This window comes from Bufo bufo, chromosome 2 (genome assembly GCF_905171765.1).
Source record: "Bufo bufo chromosome 2, aBufBuf1.1, whole genome shotgun sequence".
In the NCBI taxonomy this organism is placed as follows: Eukaryota; Metazoa; Chordata; class Amphibia; order Anura; family Bufonidae; genus Bufo; species Bufo bufo.
The window spans coordinates 197,651,797-197,672,591 of record NC_053390.1 but is presented as its reverse complement, the minus strand read 5'-3'; the positions used below and the strand labels follow the sequence as shown (position 1 = coordinate 197,672,591).

The following is a 20,795-nucleotide window of genomic DNA, read 5'->3' as shown; positions in this document are numbered from 1 at the left end:
GCGCCGTATGGTTTTTGGAAGCCCGATTTTGCTGGACTGTTTTTTTGACACCATGTCCCATTTGAAGCCCCCCTGATGCACCCCTAGAGTAGAAACTCCATAAAAGTGACCCCATCTAAGAAACTACACCCCTCAAGGTATTCAAAACTGATTTTACAAACTTTGTTAACCCTTTAGGTGTTGCACAAGATTTAATGGAAAATAGAGATACAATTTCAAAATTTCACTTTTTTGGCAGATTTTCCATTTTAATATTTTTTTTCCAGTTACAAAGCAAGGGTTAACAGCCAAACAAAACTCATTATTTATGGCCCTGATTCTGTAGTTTACAGAAACACCCCATATGTGGCCGTAAACTACTGTACGGGCACACAGTAGGGCGTAGAGGGAAAGGTGCGCCGTATGGTTTTTGGAAGCCAGATTTTGCTGGACTGGTTTTTTGACACCATGTCCCATTTGAAGCCCCCCTGATGCACCCCTAGAGTAGAAACTCCATAAAAGTGACCCCATCTAAGAAACTACACCCCTCAAGGTATTCAAAACAGATTTTACAAACTTTGTTAACCCTTTAGGTGTTGCACAAGATTTAATGGAAAATAGAGATACAATTTCAAAATTTCACTTTTTTGGCAGATTTTCCATTTTAATATTTTTTTTCCAGTTACAAAGCAAGGGTTAACAGCCAAACAAAACTCATTATTTATGGCCCTGATTCTGTATTTTACAGAAACACCCCATATGTGGTCGTAAACCGCTGTACGGGCACACGGCAGGGCGCAGAAGGAAAGGAATGCCATACGGTTTTTGGAAGGCAGATTTTGCTGGACTGGTTTTTTTGACACCATGTCCCATTTGAAGCCCCCCTGATGCACCCCTAGAGTAGAAACTCCAAAAAAGTGACCCCATTTTAGAAACTACGGGATAGGGTGGCAGTTTTGTTGGTACTAGTTTAGGGTACATATGATTTTTGGTTGCTCTATTTTACACTTTTTTGTGCGGCAAGGTAACAAGAAATAGATTTTTTGGCCCGTTTTTTTTTTTTGTTATCTACAACATTCATCTGACAGGTTAGATCATGTGGTAATTTTATAGAGCAGGTTGTCACGGACGCGGTGATACCTAATATGTATACAATTTTTTTTATTTATGTAAGTTTTACACAATGATTTCATTTTTAAAACAAAAAAAATGTTTTAGTGTCTCCATAGTCTAAGAGCCATAGTTTTTTCAGTTTTTGGGCGATTATCTTAAGTAGGGTCTCATTTTTTGCGGGATGAGATGACAGTTTGAGTGGCACTATTTTGGGGTGCATATGACTTTTTGATCACTTGCTATTACACTTTTTGTGACGTAAGATGACAAAAAATTGCTTTTTTTACACCGTTTTTATTTTTATTTTTTTACGGTGGTCACCTGAGGCGTTAGGTCATGTGATATTTTTATAGAGCCGGTCGATACGGACGCGGCAATACCTAATATGTATACTTTTTATTTATTTATTTAAGTTTTACACAATGATTTCATTTTTGAAACCAAAAGAATCATGTTTTAGTGTTTCCATAGTCTAAGAGCCATAGTTTTTTCAGTTTTTGGGCGATTATCTTGGGTATGATTTTTGCGGGATGAGATGACGGTTTGATTGGTACTATTTTGGCGTACATGCGACTTTTTTGATCACTTTTATTACCTTTTTTGGGAAGTAAGGTGGGAAAAATTTCAATTTCCTAATAGTTTTTATTTTTTTATTTTTATGGCGTTCACCGTGCGGGGAAAGTAACATGACCGTTTTATAGATCAGGTCGTTACGGACGCGGCGATACCAAACATGTGTAGGGAATTTTATTTTTTTCATTTTTAATCAGTGATAAATGTGTTTTGGGATTTTTACTTTTTTTTCACTTTTTTTCACTTTTTTTTTGACCCAGACCCACTTGGTTCTTGAAGATCCAGTGGGTCTGATGTCTGTATAATACAGTACAGAACAATATATATTGTACAGTACTGTATTTTACTTACACTTTGTCTGAACAGATCTCTGCCTTTAGCACAGATCTGTTCAGCACCATGGACAGCAGGATGCCTGAGAGGCGTCCTGTTGCCATGGGAACCTTCCCCGTCTGCTCAGTAGTTGTCAGAACTTCGCAGACGGGGAAGGGTAAGCACAGGGCTGAGGGGGACTGTCTGGGGGCTCTCTCCCTCTCCATCGGGGGGCTGCAAAGGCACAGCAGCCCCCCGATGGGAGAGGGAGGGAGCTCCCTCTTACTGTTAACTTTTTCCATACAGCGGTCCGTACGGACCGCTGTATGGAAAGGGTTAAACGGCTGACATCGCATCATCGATGTCAGCCGTTTATACCAGGGTGCCAGCAATGTGCTGGCACCCTGGTATACCCACTAGAGACCAACGATTATACAAGGGGAGGCGGGCGGGGGATCGCGATCCCGCCTGCCGCACCGCCCGCCTCCCGCACCGCCCCCACCGCCCACAACTCCCCCCCTGCACCACCCGCCGGCAAAAAATCATGCAGGGGTGCAGGGGGGGGGGGTGTAAAATATATATTTTAGGGACACTAAAGCTTCTGATCCCCGCGGTCAGGGCCCGCGGGGATCAGAAACTGCACAAAGCGCAGCAAACCGCAGGTCTGAATTGACCTGCGGTTTTCTGCGATCACCGATGCGGGGGGGTCAAATGACCCCCCCCTGCATTGTTACGGGATGCCGGCTGAATGATTTCAGCCGAAATCCCGTTCCGATTAAACCCTCGGGCGCCGGAATACAGATTTCAAGTTATGACGTACCGGTACGTCATGGGTCCTTAAGGACTCGGGATCCATGCCGTACCGATACGTCCTAAGTCCTTAAGGGGTTAAAGGGTTTGTGTCACTTCAGCAAATAGCATTTATCATGTAGAGAAAGTTAATACATTGCACTTACTAATGTATTAAATTGTCCATATTGCCTCCTTTGCTGGCTGGATTCATTTTTCCATCACATTATACAGTACACCTCCCATTTTCATGGTTATGACCACCCTGTAATCCAGCAGCGGTGGTCGTGCTGGAACACTATAGGAAAAAGCACCAGCCTATGTGCGCTCCCACGTTCCCAGCCACCAGAGAGGCCAGCGCTTTTTCCTATTGGGTGCAAGCATGACCACCGCTGCTGGATTACAGGGTGGTCGTAACCATGGAAACAAGCCATGTATAATATGATGGAAAAATGAATCCAGTCAGCAAAGGAGGCAATATGGGTAATAACAATACATTAATAAGTGGCTTGTATCAACTTTACCTACATGATAAATGCCACTTGCTGAAGTGACACAACCCCTTTAAGACCACCCCTGTGAACAGCTATTAATAACTGACAGCTGTACACATTTGTACACAATTATACGAATCACTGATAACACCTCCCCCATGTTCAACTGAAGTCAGAAAAAGCAGAGATTAAAATACACAAATTACACGTTTACTGAATCTTTTTTCAATCTGCTCAGCTCCTCCCGCTCTATAACATGCTGCAGATTGTACTGCATCTTGTGGTGATATGTCCTCTTTAAGCTGAAACTGTGTCACTTGTCTCCATGGCCATTGTCTGGCATTGTAACTCAGCTCCATTTAGTTTAATTGGATATTAGCTGCAGTAGTAGACATATCCAACGGAAATTAGGTTTTAAGAAAAGACAACCCCTTCTCTAATCCCTGAGAACGCTTTAATCATTCTGTTGTCATTTTCTAGTATTCAGTGCTAAGAAAATCACTGATGTACAACATCAATGTAGTAACAAATCAGAGAACTTTACGAAGAATTGGCCAAGGGTACTGTTTCTCCTTGTGGAGATCCAACTTACATATGGAGTCTTCTTCGGAAAGTTGTGCAAATTAGATCTAATCCATCAGGATGAAAACTCTCTCTGTTGCCACCTAGAGGTAGCTACCCAGTTAGAGCCTTAAAACAGGATTTGTGATATTAGCTAAACCAGAGCCTCCTTCCTTTCGGAGTCATGTTTGAAGGCTTTTTTTGTGAGCCAGACATTGACTTACAAGGTATTAACCAAGAGGTGGCATCAGACAGTTTTGTTCCCTCAGCATGACACATGTATAGTACTATATAAACGTGGCCATCCTATAATTGTTAACAATGTATCAAAAAAACGGAATGTGGATAGCTGGTGTAAGGCCGCGATGCTCAAATCATCACACCAGATGCCCACTGGAGTTGTAACTCGTAGCTGAATCTAAAAATAATTTTATAAGAAAGAGAAATTATTACTCATTGTATAATATACTTATAAACTATAAGCCTAGTCGTTTACACACATGTCGAAAAGGACTACACCAGGGAAGGAGAACAACACGGCACACGGGGAGAGACACCACTAGTTCACCCTGAAGTCAACGTTCAGGCCGTTTGGTTTAAGTGTCTTCAAAGTTGAATATCCAAAATAATTCTCGCTTTTTAAGGAGAGCTTTCCTATCACCACCACGTCTGCCCATCTGTACCTGCTCCAATACACGGAACCTAAGGTCTTTTTCAGAATGACCCGCCTCCTTAAAATGTTTGGAGACTGGCAAATCCATTTTCTCCTTCCTAATGGAATATCTATGTTGGTTTAAACGTGTTTTGACATCCCACGTGGTCTCCCCAACATACCACGCCTCACATGGACATGACAGTAGGTAGACCACGTGGGACGAATCACACGTCAAGTATTGAGCAATCTTGATTGTTTTATTTGTCACTGGATTAAGGAAAGAGTCCCCCTTGAGCATGAGGCAACAATTCACACAGTGGTAGCATGGATAGCAACCAGTCCGTGTGGAGCCACAAAGTGACCTCACAGTGGTCCTGTTGCTGCCCACATCAGACCTGACTAATCTTTTACCCAAGTTCCGCCCCCTACGGTAGGAAAAAAGTGGGGGTGTCCGAAACTCCTCAATCTGAGGGAAACTGTTACCAATAATCTTCCAATGTTTTCTGATGACAGACGCAAATTGCAGACTGTCAGCAGAATACTGTGAGATAAAAGGAAATCGTGGGGCTACTGTAGTTTCATTGCAGGGAGTCTGTGCCTGGTTAGTGTCAACCCGCAACCTGCTCTCTGCAATGAGTTTCTTGGGATACCCTCGAACTGCAAATTTCTTGCTCATTTCCATAAAATGTAAGTCCCTGGTGGATTTATCCCTCACAATCCTCTTAACACGAAGGAATTGGCTGTAGGGTAACGACTGAACCATGAAGTGTGGGTGGTGGCTTTCAAAGCGTAACAGAGTATTCTTATCAGTATTTTTCACATACAAATCAGTGGTTAAACCCTGTCCCTCGACCTGAACCTCTGTATCCAGAAATTGTTGTTTCTGAGTCGAATGGACAACAGTAAACTTCACAGTGGGGTCGATTTCATTGAGGTATGCGTGGAACGCGAGGAGGCCCAACGTGTCGCCCATCCACACCAAAAAGATGTCATCAATATAGCGCCACCACCCCAGAACATGTCTGAAGTGGTGGCTGCCATAGACAAACGACTCCTCAAGGTGGGACATGTAGATGTTGGCATAAGTGGGCACCACGTTGGACCCTATGCAACTGTACAAAGAAATCGTCTTGAAATAAAAAATAATTCTTGGTTAACACAAATTTCAATAATGTCAAAATAAAATGTTGACAGGTCTCAGTATAGTCAGATTGCATCAGACACCTTTGTACAGCCTGAAGACCCAACTCATGGTCAATTGATGTGTACAAACTGCACATTTTTTTTAATATATATATATATATATATATATATATATATATATATACACTCACCTAAAGAATTATTAGGAACACCTGTTCTATTTCTCATTTGCCTTCAGAACTGCCTTAATTCTACGTGGCATTGATTCAACAAGGTGCTGATAGCATTCTTTAGAAATGTTGGCCCATATTGATAGGATAGCATCTTGCAGTTGATGGAGATTTGAGGGATGCACATCCAGGGCACGAAGCTCCCGTTCCACCACATCCCAAAGATGCTCTATTGGGTTGAGATCTGGTGACTGTGGGGGGCATTTTAGTACAGTGAACTCATTGTCATGTTCAAGAAACCAATTTGAAATGATTTGAGCTTTGTGACATGGTGCATTATCCTGCTGGAAGTAGCCATCAGAGGATGGGTGCATGGTGGTCATGAAGGGATGGACATGGTCAGAAACAATGCTCAGGTAGCCCGTGGCATTTAAACGATGCCCAATTGGCACTAAAGGGCCTAAAGTGTGCCCAGAAAACATCCCCCACACCACCACCACCAGCCTGCACAGTGGTAACAAGGCATGATGGATGCATGTTCTCATTCTGTTTACGCCAAATTCGGACTCTACCTTTTGAATGTCTCAACAGAAATCGAGACTCATCAGACCAGGCAACATTTTTCCAGTCTTCAACAGTCCAATTTTGGTGAGCTCGTGCAAATTGTAGCCTCTTTTTCCTATTTGTAGTGGAGATGAGTGGTACCCGGTGGGGTCTTCTGCTGTTGTAGCCCATCCGCCTCAAGGTTGTGCGTGTTGTGGCTTCACAAATGCTTTGCTGCATACCTCGGTTGTAACGAGTGGTTATTTCAGTCAACGTTGCTCTTCTATCAGCTTGAATCAGTCGGCCCATTCTCCTCTGACCTCTAGCATCCACAAGGCATTTTTGCCCACAGGACTGCCGCATACTGGATGTTTTTCCCTTTTCACACCATTCTTTGTAAACCCTAGAAATGGTTGTGCGTGAAAATCCCAGTAACTGAGCAGATTGTGAAATACTCAGACCGGCCCTTCTGGCACCAACAACCATGCCACGCTCAAAATTGCTTAAATCACCTTTCTTTCCCATTCTGACATTCAGTTTGGAGTTCAGGAGATTGTCTTGACCAGGACCACACTCCTAAATGCATTGAAGCAACTGCCATGTGATTGGTTGACTAAATAATTGCATTAATGAGAAATAGAACAGGTGTTCCTAATAATTCTTTAGGTGAGTGTATATATACAGTATATATATATATATATATATATACACACACACACAGCGGGTGAAATACGTGTTGAACACGTTACAAATTTTCTAAGTAAATATATTTCTAAAGGTGCTATTGACATCAAACTCTCACTAGAGGTCGGTAACGACCCATCCAATCCACACAGGCAAAGAAATCAAACCATAGATGTCCATAAATTAAGTTATGCGTAATAATGAGAAATGACACAGTAAAACGTATTAAACATGCTTACCGAAATATATTTAACACTTCGTGCAAAAGCCTATGTTGGTGATGACAGATTCAAGACACCTCCTGTATGGAAAAACTAGTCGCATGCATTGCACAGGTGTGATTTTGGCCCATTCTTCCACACTTAGGGTCTTTTCACACATGCGTAGTGTATTGCGGATCCACAATACACCCGACCGGCACCCCCCATAGAACTGCCTATTCTTGTCTGCAATTACGGACAAGAATAGGACATGTTCTATTTTTTTGCGGATCCGTAGCTCGGAAGTTCGGGGCCGAAGCCCGGAAGTTCGGGGCCGCACTCCAGAAATGCGCATGCGGAGAGCACATAGTGTGCTCTCCGCATTTCTCCTCGCCCCATAGAGATGAATGGGTCTGCAGCCGTTCACGATATTGCAGAATGGATGCAGACCCATTTGCGGACGTGTGAATGGGCCCTAATACTCTTCAAATCCAGAAGGTTCCATGTTAGCAGCTTTATTTTGTTTCTCTGAAACCAAATGAGAGTTTTCTTGGCTGTGTGTTTGGGATCATCTTCATCATCCTGGTAGATAGCAGCAGTTTTTTTTATCAAGAATATCTTGGTATATTTGTCCATTCAGCCTTTCTTCAATTATATGAAGTTTGCCAGTGCCATATGCTGAAAGACAACCTCGCACCATGATGTTCCCACCTCCAAACTTCACTGTTGGTATGGTGATTTTGGGTTGATATGCATTGCCTTTTGACCTTTAAATATGTTGTGTATTATGGTATCCAAAGAGTTACATTTTGGTCTCATCCGACCAGACTATATACTCCCAGTATTTCACAGGCTTGTCTAAATGTTGTTGATTAAACTTTAATCACGCTTGAACATGTTTTTTGTTCCGCAATGGAGTTTTGCGCTGTGAGTGTGCATACAGGCCATGGAGGTTGAGTACATTACTTATTGTTTTCTTTGAAACAATTGTACCTACTGATTCCAGGTATTTCTGTAGCTCTCCACAGGTGATACTTGGCTCTTGGACAACTCTTCTGATAATTCTTTTCACTCCTCTGTCTCAAATCTTGCGAGGATCATCTGGTCGCGGCAGGTTTATGGTGAAATTATGGTTTTTCCACTTTTGGATTATGGCCCCAACAGTGCTCACTGGAACCTTCAGTAGTTTAGAAATTCTTCTGTAACCAATGCCATCAGTATGTTTAGCAACAATAAGGTTGCGAAGGTCTTGAGAGATCTCACTGGTTTTTCCCATCATGAGATGTTTCTTGTGTGGCATCTTGGTAATGAGACACCTTTTTGTAGGCCATCAGTTGAACCAGCTGAACATTTTTCGCCAAGTGGTGGGATTTCTTTCTAATTACTGATAGATTTCAGCTGGTGTCGTGACTTTCAATGGCTCTTTGCACCTCTCTTTTCTTCACGCGTTCAATACTTTTTCCCTGTGTCATTTCTCATTACTACACATAATTTATGGACATCTACGGTTTGGATTGGATGGGTTGTTACCGACATCTAGTCATAATTTCATGTCAATAGCACCTTTGAAATTGATTTACTTAGAAAATTGGTGACGTGTTCAATACTTATTTACCTAATACTTATAGAGATTGTATACACCATCAAGACTCCTATGTTGTTGTGGTTTTATTGGCAGGAAGCTGATCAGCAGTGTAAAACAAGGCCGGGGTTACTTTCATATTCTCCAACAAGAGGAAGAGCGGAAAAAATTGGAAGCACAAAAGAAACAACGCCTGCTACAGGAAAAATACAGGACTGAACCGCAGCCCTTCAGGGACTCCAGCGAGGATAGCTCAGGGGAAGACGAAGAAATGAGTAAACCAGATAATAAGACAAGGTGACTTCTTTACCTTTTTTTTTTTTGGGCTTCTTGTCCATATACCAGACACACAATGTCAGCCATGTTGGCTCAGAAGTTTTAAAGTACATTGCAAATGAGCCAATGAGCCATGAAATGCTAGAGAAAAAAAAAGAGGGATTCATATATTAGGTCCCCAGAGTCTTTTATTTATGGGCCGGCTGTGGATTTCAGCAGAATCTCTGCACCTCTCCAAGTTCACTTGCTACTAATGCTCCTAATTTAGCAGGTTGTGTTATGCCGCTTTTATCACCTTTATGCACTCGGCTGTGTAAACAGATGGGGGAACAAGCTGTTAGGAAGTTTGCCGTGCTGATGCTGGAGGGAAATGCTTATCCTACAAATGCACAATGCCTTTTTCCCGATTCTGATATCTTTATATTACAGGCTCATCTTAAAGGTATTTTTCAAATTAAGCTTTAGGGTTGCAAAACCTCCTTTAAAATATGGCAGCGCAAACCTTCAGGCACCAGATGGACTGGAGTTTTGTCTGGGTCATACATCTTTGTGCTGTGTGGTCTCCTATTCTCAGCTCTGTTGAGCTTAGTAGGTGTGTTGTTTGTGGATTATACGTATGATACTAACTTGGATGAATTTATTTCTCCCTCCAGGTTCTTTCTCACAGAGATTGGAAAACAGCAGAAAAAAGAGAAGAGGGCAATGAGCCGTCCATTCACGCCTGTACACAACAGTCTGTTTTCCAAACAAGTCCTTGATGTAGATCCGTACGTTTCATTCCTATGATTATTTTTTGTATATTTTTATTTCTAAGCCTATTCCTTAATCCCTTGATAAGATATTGCAATTACAGTTTTAGGCTGCCCTATATGAGGGCTGCATAAACTGGTGACAGAAACCCTGATGAAAACCCTAGGCCAGGCTACTTTCATCCATGTGGCTCAGCAATCTGGCAGAGAACAGCCTGCCGGAGTTCTCTAGATCCGGCAGAAGCAGGTGGTCAAGGACAGCTGGAAGCCCATGAGCTGGTGCACTACAATGCGAGAACTCAAGCACTAAGTTCACGCTGTAGCCGCCCAATAGTGATTTTAAGAATCTATACATGTAAGGCTAGGGTCACAGATGTGGTACAGCAGTTTTTCTGGATCTGGCATAGCTAGATAGCACCACTTGCCCAACATTGACTATAATGGGAACCGGCAGCGATCCGACTGCTCCGCGGCATAAAGGTCAGGATTCAGCCATGTTTGACTGGCTGACTAACTGGGCATTTATAGATCCCTGCCGGATCCCATTATAGTCAGGTAGGCATGCGGCACTATCTGGCTATGCCGGATCTACAGAACTGCTGTACTGCATCTGTGAAACTAGACTTAAATGTATAGCCATTTTTTGGGGTAAATCGAGCTCATGGGCGTCCAGCTGTCCTCGCCTGCCTGCTGCAGATTTACAGCTTTTTTCCTATACGGTATCGAAAGAGCGCTGTTGGTCATTTGTAGGAGGGCGAGGGCACCCGGAGCTCAGGAATATCAGGACTACTGAGCTCGTGCAATACATTTAGCAGACGCCAGCACTAATAGGAACTCAGTCTGGAGCCGCTCAATAGTGATGTTAACAAGATAGCTGGGTCTGTACTAGTAAGTGATGCAGCATTTTAATCAGGGTCTCTATCATTAATTAATGCTGCCCTCAGATAGAGCAGGATCCAACTGGTCACAGATTTCCTCTAAGATTTTGACTCCTAGTATTTGATGTTAGAAGCAGACGCTTACTTTTCCTTGACCGACCAGGTCATGGTAGTTTGCAGTAGTGGTTCTCCCATACTCAGAGGATGCAGCATAAGGTCCTGATTCCAGATGACTTTGATATGTGCGTCTATGTGCAATTTCTGAGCGATTTACCATGTATTAGCTGCAGCGTTGCCATCACTCTCCATCCACCCCCACCAATGACTGACACCTTTCTCCCTATGCAAAATAATAGGGAGACAGTGGCACTATCTCCACAGCTCTTGAATACGAGGAGCGCAATACCTGTGCTGCAGCTAATAGCTGGTAAATTTCACAGAAACGACCGCACATTATACATACAAATAATCAGTGTGTGCTGCCCTTCCGTACAAAGTGTTTTTCTTTTTTTCCCATTATCACATTTCAAGAGATGTAACTTTTTCATTTTCCTGGCTTGTTTTTGGGGGGAACGAGGCGTACATAATATAGTATCACAGTAGCTGTCAACATCGTTGTGATGTATGCAAAGAGAAAAAATAGCATTAGTATAACAGTGTGTGGATCCCCTATGTAGTTGATGAACCTGTCCAATCACTTGATATTTAGGCTAGGTCTACACGACGACATTTGTCGCACGACATTTTGTTGCACCAATGTCGCGCGACAATTTTTATAATGGCAGTCTATGGTGTCGCACTGCAACATGCGACATGCTGCGACGCGACAGTCGCAGAAAAATCCATCTCGAATGGATTTTCTGCTACTGTAGCGTCGCATTCGCAGCATGTTGCAGTGCGACACCATAGACTGCCATTATAAAAATTGTCGCGCGACATTGGCACGACAAATGCTGCAGTGTAGTTGTGCCCTATCTGTCGCGCGACAAATGTCGTTGTGTAGACCTAGCCTTAAGTTGTGTGGTTGAATGTCTTTTCACATGGAAGTGGTAAGGTTAGAGTAAGGCTTCGTTCACATCACCGTTCAGCCTTTCCGTTCTCCTGCTCCGTTTAGGAAAGGACGGAGAAGGCACATAACTGAGCCAAACAGAGTCCTTAGGACCCCATAAACTATAATGGGGTCCGTTATGTTTCCGCTCAGAAGATGATTTTGAGCGGAGGCAAAAGTCCTGCATGCACAACTTTTGTCTCCGCTCCAAAATCATCTTCTGAGCGGAAACATAACGGACCCCATTATAGTCTATGGGGTCCTTAGGCTACGTTCGGCTCAGTTATGTGCCTTCTCCGTCCTTTCCTAAACGGAGCAGGAGAACGGAAAGTCTGAACGGTGATGTGAACGAAGCCTATGGCCCCTTTCACACGGGCGAGAATTCTATGCGGGTGCAATGCGTGAGGTGAACGCATTGCACCCGCACTGAATCAGGACCCATTCACTTCAATGCGGCTGTGCAGATGAGCGGCGATTTTCGCGCATCACTTGTGCGTTGCGTGAAAATCGCAGCATGCTCTATATTGTGCGTTTTTCACGCTACCCAGGCCCCATAGAAGTGAATGGGATGGGGACCCGATCTTTATTATTTTCCCTTATAACATGGTTATAAGGGAAAATAATAGCATTCTTAATACAGAATGCTAAGTAAATTAGGATTGGAGGGGTTAAAAAAAATAAATAAAATTAAACTCACCTCATCCACTTGTTCGCGCAGCCCAGCTCATCTTCTTTCTTCTTCTTTGAGGACCTGGGAGGAAAAGGACCTTTGGTGATGTCACTGCGCTCATTACATGGTCTATCACATGGTGCATCACCATGGTGATGGACCATGTGATGAGCGCAGTGAAGTCACCAAAGGTCCTTTTCCTCCCAGGTCCTCAAAGAAGAAGAAAGTAAATGAGACGGATGAGGTGAGTTTAATTTTATTTTATTTTTTTAACCACTCTATCTCTAATTTACTTCTGTATTCAGAATGCTATTATTTTCCCTTACAACCATGTTATAAGGGAAAATAATAAAATCTACAAAACACCGATCCCAAACCCAAACTTTTGTGAAGAAGTTTGGGTCTGGGTACCAAACATGCCGATTTTTCTTACACACGTGCAAAACGCATTAAAACGCTTTGCACTCGCGGGGAAAAATCACGCATTTTCCCGCAACGCATCCACATCTTTTCCCGCAACGCTCGTGTGAAAGAGGCTTAAGAGTAAATTCTTGCTACGGTATATTGGACTTGTGTGTACGAATATGTTCTCATCGCTGGCAGGAAGGACATTAGAGTTGTCAAAAATGGACCTAGGACTCACCCACGTGTCAATGTATTCATTGATTAGCATATCAAGAGGCCAATTTACACGGTATAACCTGGTGGCACGGTCTCTTTTAGGTGTAGCGTGCTTGATGGGTGTCAATCTGTCCTGAACAGCTTGATCACATTATTACACAGCAGTAAATAAGTTCTAAAGCTTGCAAGTGTAGTCCTCGTTTGCCTTTTCGGCATATCCAACTTCTGAGCGTTTTGTTCTGCTTTATTGTTCACTACATGCATTTCGGGCGCTTTGTCTAGATAACACGTTTTCTCTACTAGCACAATAGAGAATCCTTATATCTGTCCTAAATTATTCACATTGCAGGTTCATGAACTTCTTCCAAAAAAGCGGAATCTCTGTAATGTTAACTACCCTTATCAGGTATTCTTGGGAGACTCACACATATCCCTGTAATTAGAAATGAATCTGTCATATTCAGCACCGTGTGTCTCGTGCAGCAGTATTCCTCCTCTGATGAGATTTTAAATTAGATTTTCAGACCTAATGAACAATGATTCACCGTCCTTCTATCATGTCAGTCACTTTCTAATCTTTTTATAACTGATTGTTACTGGTAAAACATTTTATCATTTCTGCAGCGCTCAATTGTATGAGAACTTTTATTAGATAAGTAGTCGTCTTGTTACATAATAGTATAAATATTCCATGTACTTTATGGAAAACGTGTTTGTTATCAGCAGAGGATTCTAGCGAACTGATTAGTGCAGAACATTTCGTTTTATCAAAGAAAGCAATTAAAGGGAGTACACTTACAATGGGGGATGGTATGAGCAAAAGTTCCATAATAAATAAATTCTTATTCCAGAACTGATTCCTGTAGAAGTGGCATACATACTGTATTCTTCATACTTCAGTGAGTCACGTATCTGTGCACACGGATCCATTGTTTTCTCTGGTTGACAGAACACGCCCATTTTATTCAGTGGGTCTGTGAAAACCATAGACAGAACACGGATGCCGTCCATGTGGGGTCCACTTTTTAGTGAGCATAGAAAATTGACACAAAGGCCTCATGCACACAAACTTATTTTCTTTCCGCATCAGTTCCGTTTTATTTTTGCGGACCGTATACAGAACCATTCCTTTCAATGGGTCCGCAAATAAACAGAACAGTCGTAAGCGTTCTTGATCATTGCCAAGTGTAAACATGACCACCGTTGCTACGAAAAATGAAAACATTTTGCAAGTGACTGTATTTGTGAATTACCCCCTCCCTTCTGATCCTCAGATGCCACAGCATCTTATGTGTTAACAGGAAGCAAGTTTCTCTATGTATTCCTATGGGAGCCTCAATGTCAGTCTCATAGGAATGAATAACTAACTTCCTGTCCTGTGTGAGATCGGGGTGTTGGTCACGCGACACAGATAAGGATCAGAAGAAAGGCTATAACTCACAAATCAGTCACTGGCAAGAAGATTACCTTCACTACAATTTACATCATGTACTTTCTAATTGTCTAGAGATTTTTGTAGGAGTGTTTCTTTAACTGTTTGAGAGGAGGGGGAAACAATCAATTGTTAATACAAACTCCTCAAATATTTGCAACATAACAACATTACTCTGCACAATAAGGGACACTTCCATAATAAAAGGGTATTTTCTTAAACTCTAGAGTGATAATATATAAATCTATATACAGTATATAAAGGACGGATGTATGTATGTTGTGCAATCACTCAAAAACGCAACCATCAATTTCAACTAAACTTGGCATACACATCCCTTGCTACCTGGAAAGAAATCTTGTGGGGGTCACAGCTCCTTAGGGCATACCATTCCTGAGATATTCCCAAAAAATGACCTGCATTAGCCAATACAAGCCTGCAAGTCTTTCTCTTCATAGCCCAACAGTCACATGACCCTTATCAGCCAATAGAAGCTTGCAGGCCCTTAGTCTCCACACACACACAGTTTTACTCCAGGTTTCCATAACAACCCAGCCATTTTTTCTTCACTCCTGTAGGTCAGTTTTAGGCTAGGGCTACACGGCGACATGTGTAATAGAATACAGTGACTGCATCGGGCCCTGCTGCTATTACAAAACCGAAATGCCAGCCCCCACCCCTGTATTGGGGGTCATTCACAATCACTACACAGGGACACTGTTATGGGGGGGATCTGTGGATGACACATATGTGTCATCAGTCATCCACAGATCCCCCATAACAGTGCCATCCACAGATGGCCCCATAACAGTGCCAGCCATCCAAAGATCCCCCATAACAGTGCCATCCACAGATGCCCCCATAACAGTGCCAGCCATCCAAAGATCCCCCCATAACAGTGCCATCCACAGATGCCCCCATAACAGTGCCATCCACAGATGCCCTTATAACAGTGCCTGCCATCCACAGATGCCCCATAACAGTGCCTGCCATCCACAGATTCCCCTATAACAGTGCCATGATTGCCATCCACAGATCCCCCCATAACAGTGCCATCTATAGATGCCCCCATAACAGTGCTATCCACAGATGCCCCCCATATCATTGCCATCTACAGATGCCCCCATAACAATGCTATCCACAGATGCCCCCCATATCATTGCCATCTACAGATGCCCCCATAACAGTGCCTGCCATCCACAGATTCCCCGATAACTGTGCCATGATTGCCATCCACAGATCCCCCCATAACAGTGCCATCTACAGATGCCCCCATAACAGTGCTATCCACAGATGCCCCCCATATCATTGCCATCTACAGATGCCCCCATAACAGTGCCTTCCATCCACAGATGCCCCCATAACAGTGCCATCCACAGATTCCCCCCCCCCCTTCCCCATAACTCAGCCAGGTAATCAGGATAATAGTAGTAGGGAGGAGTACGAGTCTTGGAGATTGAATGTGCAATAAATTATAAGCTGTTGGTCTACTACCTCCAGAGTCCAGACCAGAGTCCAGTGGTGCGGTGCAGTAGAATCCCCCTGAGAGAGACACTGCAAGGTGAGCAAGGGCTGTGGTGAGTGGTGCGGCAGTAGTGGATACAGATTTGTTAATATGCTGCTGCTGTTTTTTCTGTCCCTCCCTAAGAGTGTAAGAAGAGAGCTAGCCTAAGCCCTGACCATGTGGACATGTAACATGCAACATTTTTATAATTATGTAAGTCCTAAAATTGTTTTAATATGGCCTGTGAACATACTTTTTCAAGTAAATCATATAAACCCCTTTTTTTGTCATTTTGGTGTTTTTTCCCGATGAATCGATGAAATTATCGACAACTAATCGATTATTCAAATAATCGTTAGCTACAGCCCTAGTCTCAATGCTGATCTTTATGTGAGTATCCTACAAGATTAGTTAATTCGTACACTTGAGTAGTATGGGTATGAAAAGGATGACATAGTGTTTTAGCAGGACAACGACCTGAAGCATACATCGAGATGGTTTAATGATATAATGATAATGAAGTAGAGGTTCTGGTTTGTCCCCTGTAGGAAGGCGCAAGGGTCCGTGGTTGACGGAAGGTATGTGTCACCGAGGTTCCTGGCCTCAGTGAAGTAAGAGCCGGTATTTTCAAGTGTCAGCGGCAGCTAGTGCTGGTTGACATGTTGCTATTTTAGTATGGCTGTAAGCTGATCCGGGCCAGCTCTTACTGGGAGTAGCCAAAGTGCTGGGTAGGTGGCTTCTCCCGACGTTCCAGGTCTTTACTGGCCTATATCAAACCCAGCCAGCAGTCTCAGCTGTGTGTGGATTACTCCTCTCTGACAGTGGAGCGCTGTCAGTCCCTGTGTGTTTTGGATCTAAAAACTTGTGCCGTGCAAAAGGGCTGGGAGCCGCATGCTGAGAAACAGGCCCCTAAAGCCTGCTGTGGACCACAGGTGGAAAAACTGAAAACCAGGTGAAGGTTTTTGTCCTGTGGACTTTTCATTGCGTGAACAAACACCTAGACTGCAAAATTTCACTTTTTGTTTTTCCCTATGTGTGAATAAAACACGGAACTGTTTAAGTTAAAGACTATGTGGTTGCCCCTATACTGCATCCGCTAGCCTGTCTACCAGAGCAAATCCGCACACGCCCTAGACCTCAACCCAATCAAACACTTGTGGGTAGAGTTGAAGAAAAAGCTGTATTTGTACCCAAGTGAGTATGCACCAGCATTGGGAACGTGTAGAAGAGACCTGGGAACAGATTTTGGTTGAGATATGCTTTAATCTGATTGAGAGCATTCCCAGAAGGATTCAGGCAGGGTTGAGAGCCAAAGGTGGATTTACAAAATAATAAATATTAAAATGTAAAATTTTAGGAGAAAAACTGTAACAATGCAGTTACATGACAAAAATCTGCATAACTAATCATATGCAAAATAGATACAAGTCCAATTTATGTATGAGATAGCCAAGGTGATTGTCTAAAAAAAAGGTGGTAGTCTCACGTTCAAAGCTGTAGTGGATGGTGAGATATGGAGCCTGAAAGTCAAAAGTTCAAAACATTATTACCCTTTTGTTTGTTAGACACACACACAGGGTGAGTCAAAGGTCTCGGGATACCCTTTTATTTCAGAAACGAAAGGGAAAATAAAATATCTGAATACCCTAGCAAGTAATGGGTGAGGGGGGCCTATATCAGTAACATGGCCACCATTTTGCCAACAAAAACTAGTGTAGCAGTTTGATATATTTCCCCAAAAGAATTCAAACTGGGCAAATAACGTAGTAGATGACTTACATTGACTTCAAATCTGCGTTGCTCTCCCAGTAGACATACTTTGAATAGATGATATGCAAATCCAAAACCAACCAGTGGTTATACGTTACATTAGTAGTATACTCCTAGCATTCTTAGTGTCTGAAACCACCAGTATCATGATGTGACGAGACCAATCTCGCCACATTGCATTGGAGAAGCCTGGTTGCCCGCCTGCTTCCTTTAGACTATGGGCCCATGTTGAAACGCTTGATTTTCCCCTGCAAAGACTATGTGAAAGAATTTGGCTCCATGGCAATTGAACTGTATTCGTGTAGTCTGAGTGTCAGTGATGCCCAACCTACGGCCCGCGGGCCAAATGCGGCCCGCGAAGCCGTGTCATGCGGCCCACACAGTAACAGGACTTTATCAGCGCAGGGCGCGCTGCGAACAGCACAGGCAGCAAATCGATGCTGCCTGTGCCTGCAATCTCCCCGCCCAGCGCCGCCTCCTAGCTAATTTATTCACTGCACTTGCCTCTGTGAAATTGAAGAGAAGCGCCGTAATCTCGCACAGGCGCACTGGCAGAGGCATCGAAGTGCGCATGCACCGTCTTCCTGGCCTCTGCCAGTGCACCTGTGCGAGATTACGGAGCTTCTCTTCAATTATACAGAGGCAAGGGCAGTGAATAAATTAGTTGGAAGCGGCTCTGGGTGGGGAGGATATCTGTGGATGACACTGAGGGGGATATCTGTGGATGACACTGAGGGGGGGATCTGTGGATGACACTGAGGGGGATCTGTGGATGACACTTATGGGGGGATCTGTGGATGACACTTATGGGGGGGATCTGTGGATGACACTTATGGGGGTGATCTGTGGATGACACTTACGGGGGGATCTGTGGATGACACTTGTGGGGGGATCTGTGGATGACACTTACGGGGGGATCTGTGGATGACACTTACGGGGGGATCTGTGGATGACACTTACGGGGGATCTGTGGATGACACTTACGGGGGGATCTGTGGATGACACTTACGGGGGGATCTATGGATGACACTTACGGGGGGATCTGTGGATGACACTTACGGGGGGATCTGTGGATGACACTTAAGGGGATCTAGGGAGAGGTGTGGGGATGTTGGGGTGGGAGGTCCTGGAGGGGTGTTTGGCTGGGAGCTCTGGAAGTGGTGGGAGGTCTGATAGGTATGTGGGGCTGGGAGATCCGGGAGGGGGGGCCATAAATTTTTTTGCTATGGTGCCCAGTCATTTCTAGCTACGCCCCTGATTGGTAAGATTGGGCGGACACTGGAGCGATAGAGTGCCCTGCTGTAGGAGAAGCCGGCAGGAGATGAAAGGAGGAGGGGCCAGCTCCTGGTGGTGTCGGGCACACGGCGCAAGCATGGCGGTGGAGGATCTGACTGAAGCCTAAAGACCAGACATCAAGGTAGACCTGCAGAAGAAGGTGACAGCGCAGTATGTGATGTATACATGTGTGTAATGTATGTAGTGCAGTGTTATCATCACATACTGCACTACATACATTACACACATGTATACATCACATGCCCCCTCACAGTAATAATGCCAAGATATGTGCCCCCTCACAGTAATAATGCCAAGATATGTGCCCTCTTCACAGACGTAATGCTCACACATGCCCCCTCACAGTAGTTATGAGCAGATATGTGCCCCCTCACAGTAATAATGACAAGATATGTGCCCTCTTCACAGACGTAATGCTCACACATACCCCCTCAGTAGTTATGCCCAGATATGTGCCCTCTTCACAGTAGTTATGCCCTGATATGTGCCCTCCTCACAGTAGTTATACCCTGATATGTGCCCCCTCACAGTAGTTATGCCCAGATATGTGCCCCCTCACAGTAGTTATGCCCAGATATGTGCCCCCTCACAGTAGTTATGCCAGATATGTGCCCTCTTCACAGTAGTAATGCTCAATCGTGCCCCCTCACAGTAGTTATGCCCTGATATGTGCTGTCCTCAGAGTAGTTATACCCTGATATGTGCCCCCTCACAGTAGTTATGCCCAGATATGTGCCCCCTCACAGTAATAATGCTAAGATATGTGCCATCTTCACAGATGTAATGCTCACACATGCCCCCTCACAGTAGTTATGCCCAGATATGTGCCCCCTTACAGTAGTTATGCCCAGATATGTGCCCTCTTCACAGTAGTTATGCCCTGATATGTGCCCTCCTCACTGTAGTTATACCCTGAAAAGTGCCCCCTCACAGTAGTTATGCCCAGATATGTGCCCTCTCACAGTAGTTATGCCAGATGTGCCCTCTTCACAGTAGTAATGCTCACTCGTGACCCCTCACAGTGTTTGCATTTCTTTCTGGCAAAGCTACCTGGTTCCGGCCCGCAAAATTTATACCAAGTCTAGTGCGGCCCTCAGACGAAAAATGGTTGGGCACCACTGTTTTAAGCAATAGCTGCACAGTTAAATATTCTTATGTCTTTTATTGTCTTTTGCTACCATGTGGCTAATGAAGTTTTGACTCTGCCCTTGGAGATAAATTGGATTACTTCCCAATTGTCTCCAGGACAGAAGACATTGTTTAAAACTGTGTATTCTCCTGCCTGTGATAATTACATTAACCCATAGTGTAAGGTAATTGTATCACAGGCAGAGGGGAGGATTTTGTGTGGGAGTGTCTGAGTGTATTGTATGTGTTTACTGGTTGTTTTACAAAACCCTGTGGGTGGTACTAATATGTATATAAGAACAATAAACCCACAGCTCTGGCTGCCCACTGCTTGACCCTTAACACAGAGCCTCGTCTCGTTCTTGGGGGGATTCACTGTATGCTGTTAGAGACTGATTGCTAGGAGTGTAAGCCGCTTGGGTGCGTTTCCTATTCGTCTGCTAGCAGCTATTCGTCAGGTTCCGTTAAGGATTTTGGTGTCTTTAGTAGCTGCCTTTGCATCTGGAAAGGGAATATCTCATGAACGGCGTTTACCCCCTTTTATGCCCGGGGTGCCGTTACACATATGTTAAGGACCCTCCCCCTTATACTCATTGTACACAGTCCCCTCGGTTTTGAGGAAGCG

The 20,795-nt window shown here is 43.9% G+C and overlaps 1 protein-coding gene across 1 annotated transcript in view; it reads left to right on the top strand.

The window, feature by feature from the left end:
• CCDC60 (coiled-coil domain containing 60) overlaps positions 1-20,795 on the top strand; it is a 230,793-nt gene that overhangs the window by 171,323 nt on the left and 38,675 nt on the right. The window contains exons 4-5 of the mRNA XM_040416015.1: positions 8,895-9,095; positions 9,728-9,841. Of these exons, the coding sequence (XP_040271949.1) occupies positions 8,895-9,095; positions 9,728-9,841 (315 nt within the window). The remainder of the gene's footprint in view (positions 1-8,894; positions 9,096-9,727; positions 9,842-20,795) is intronic.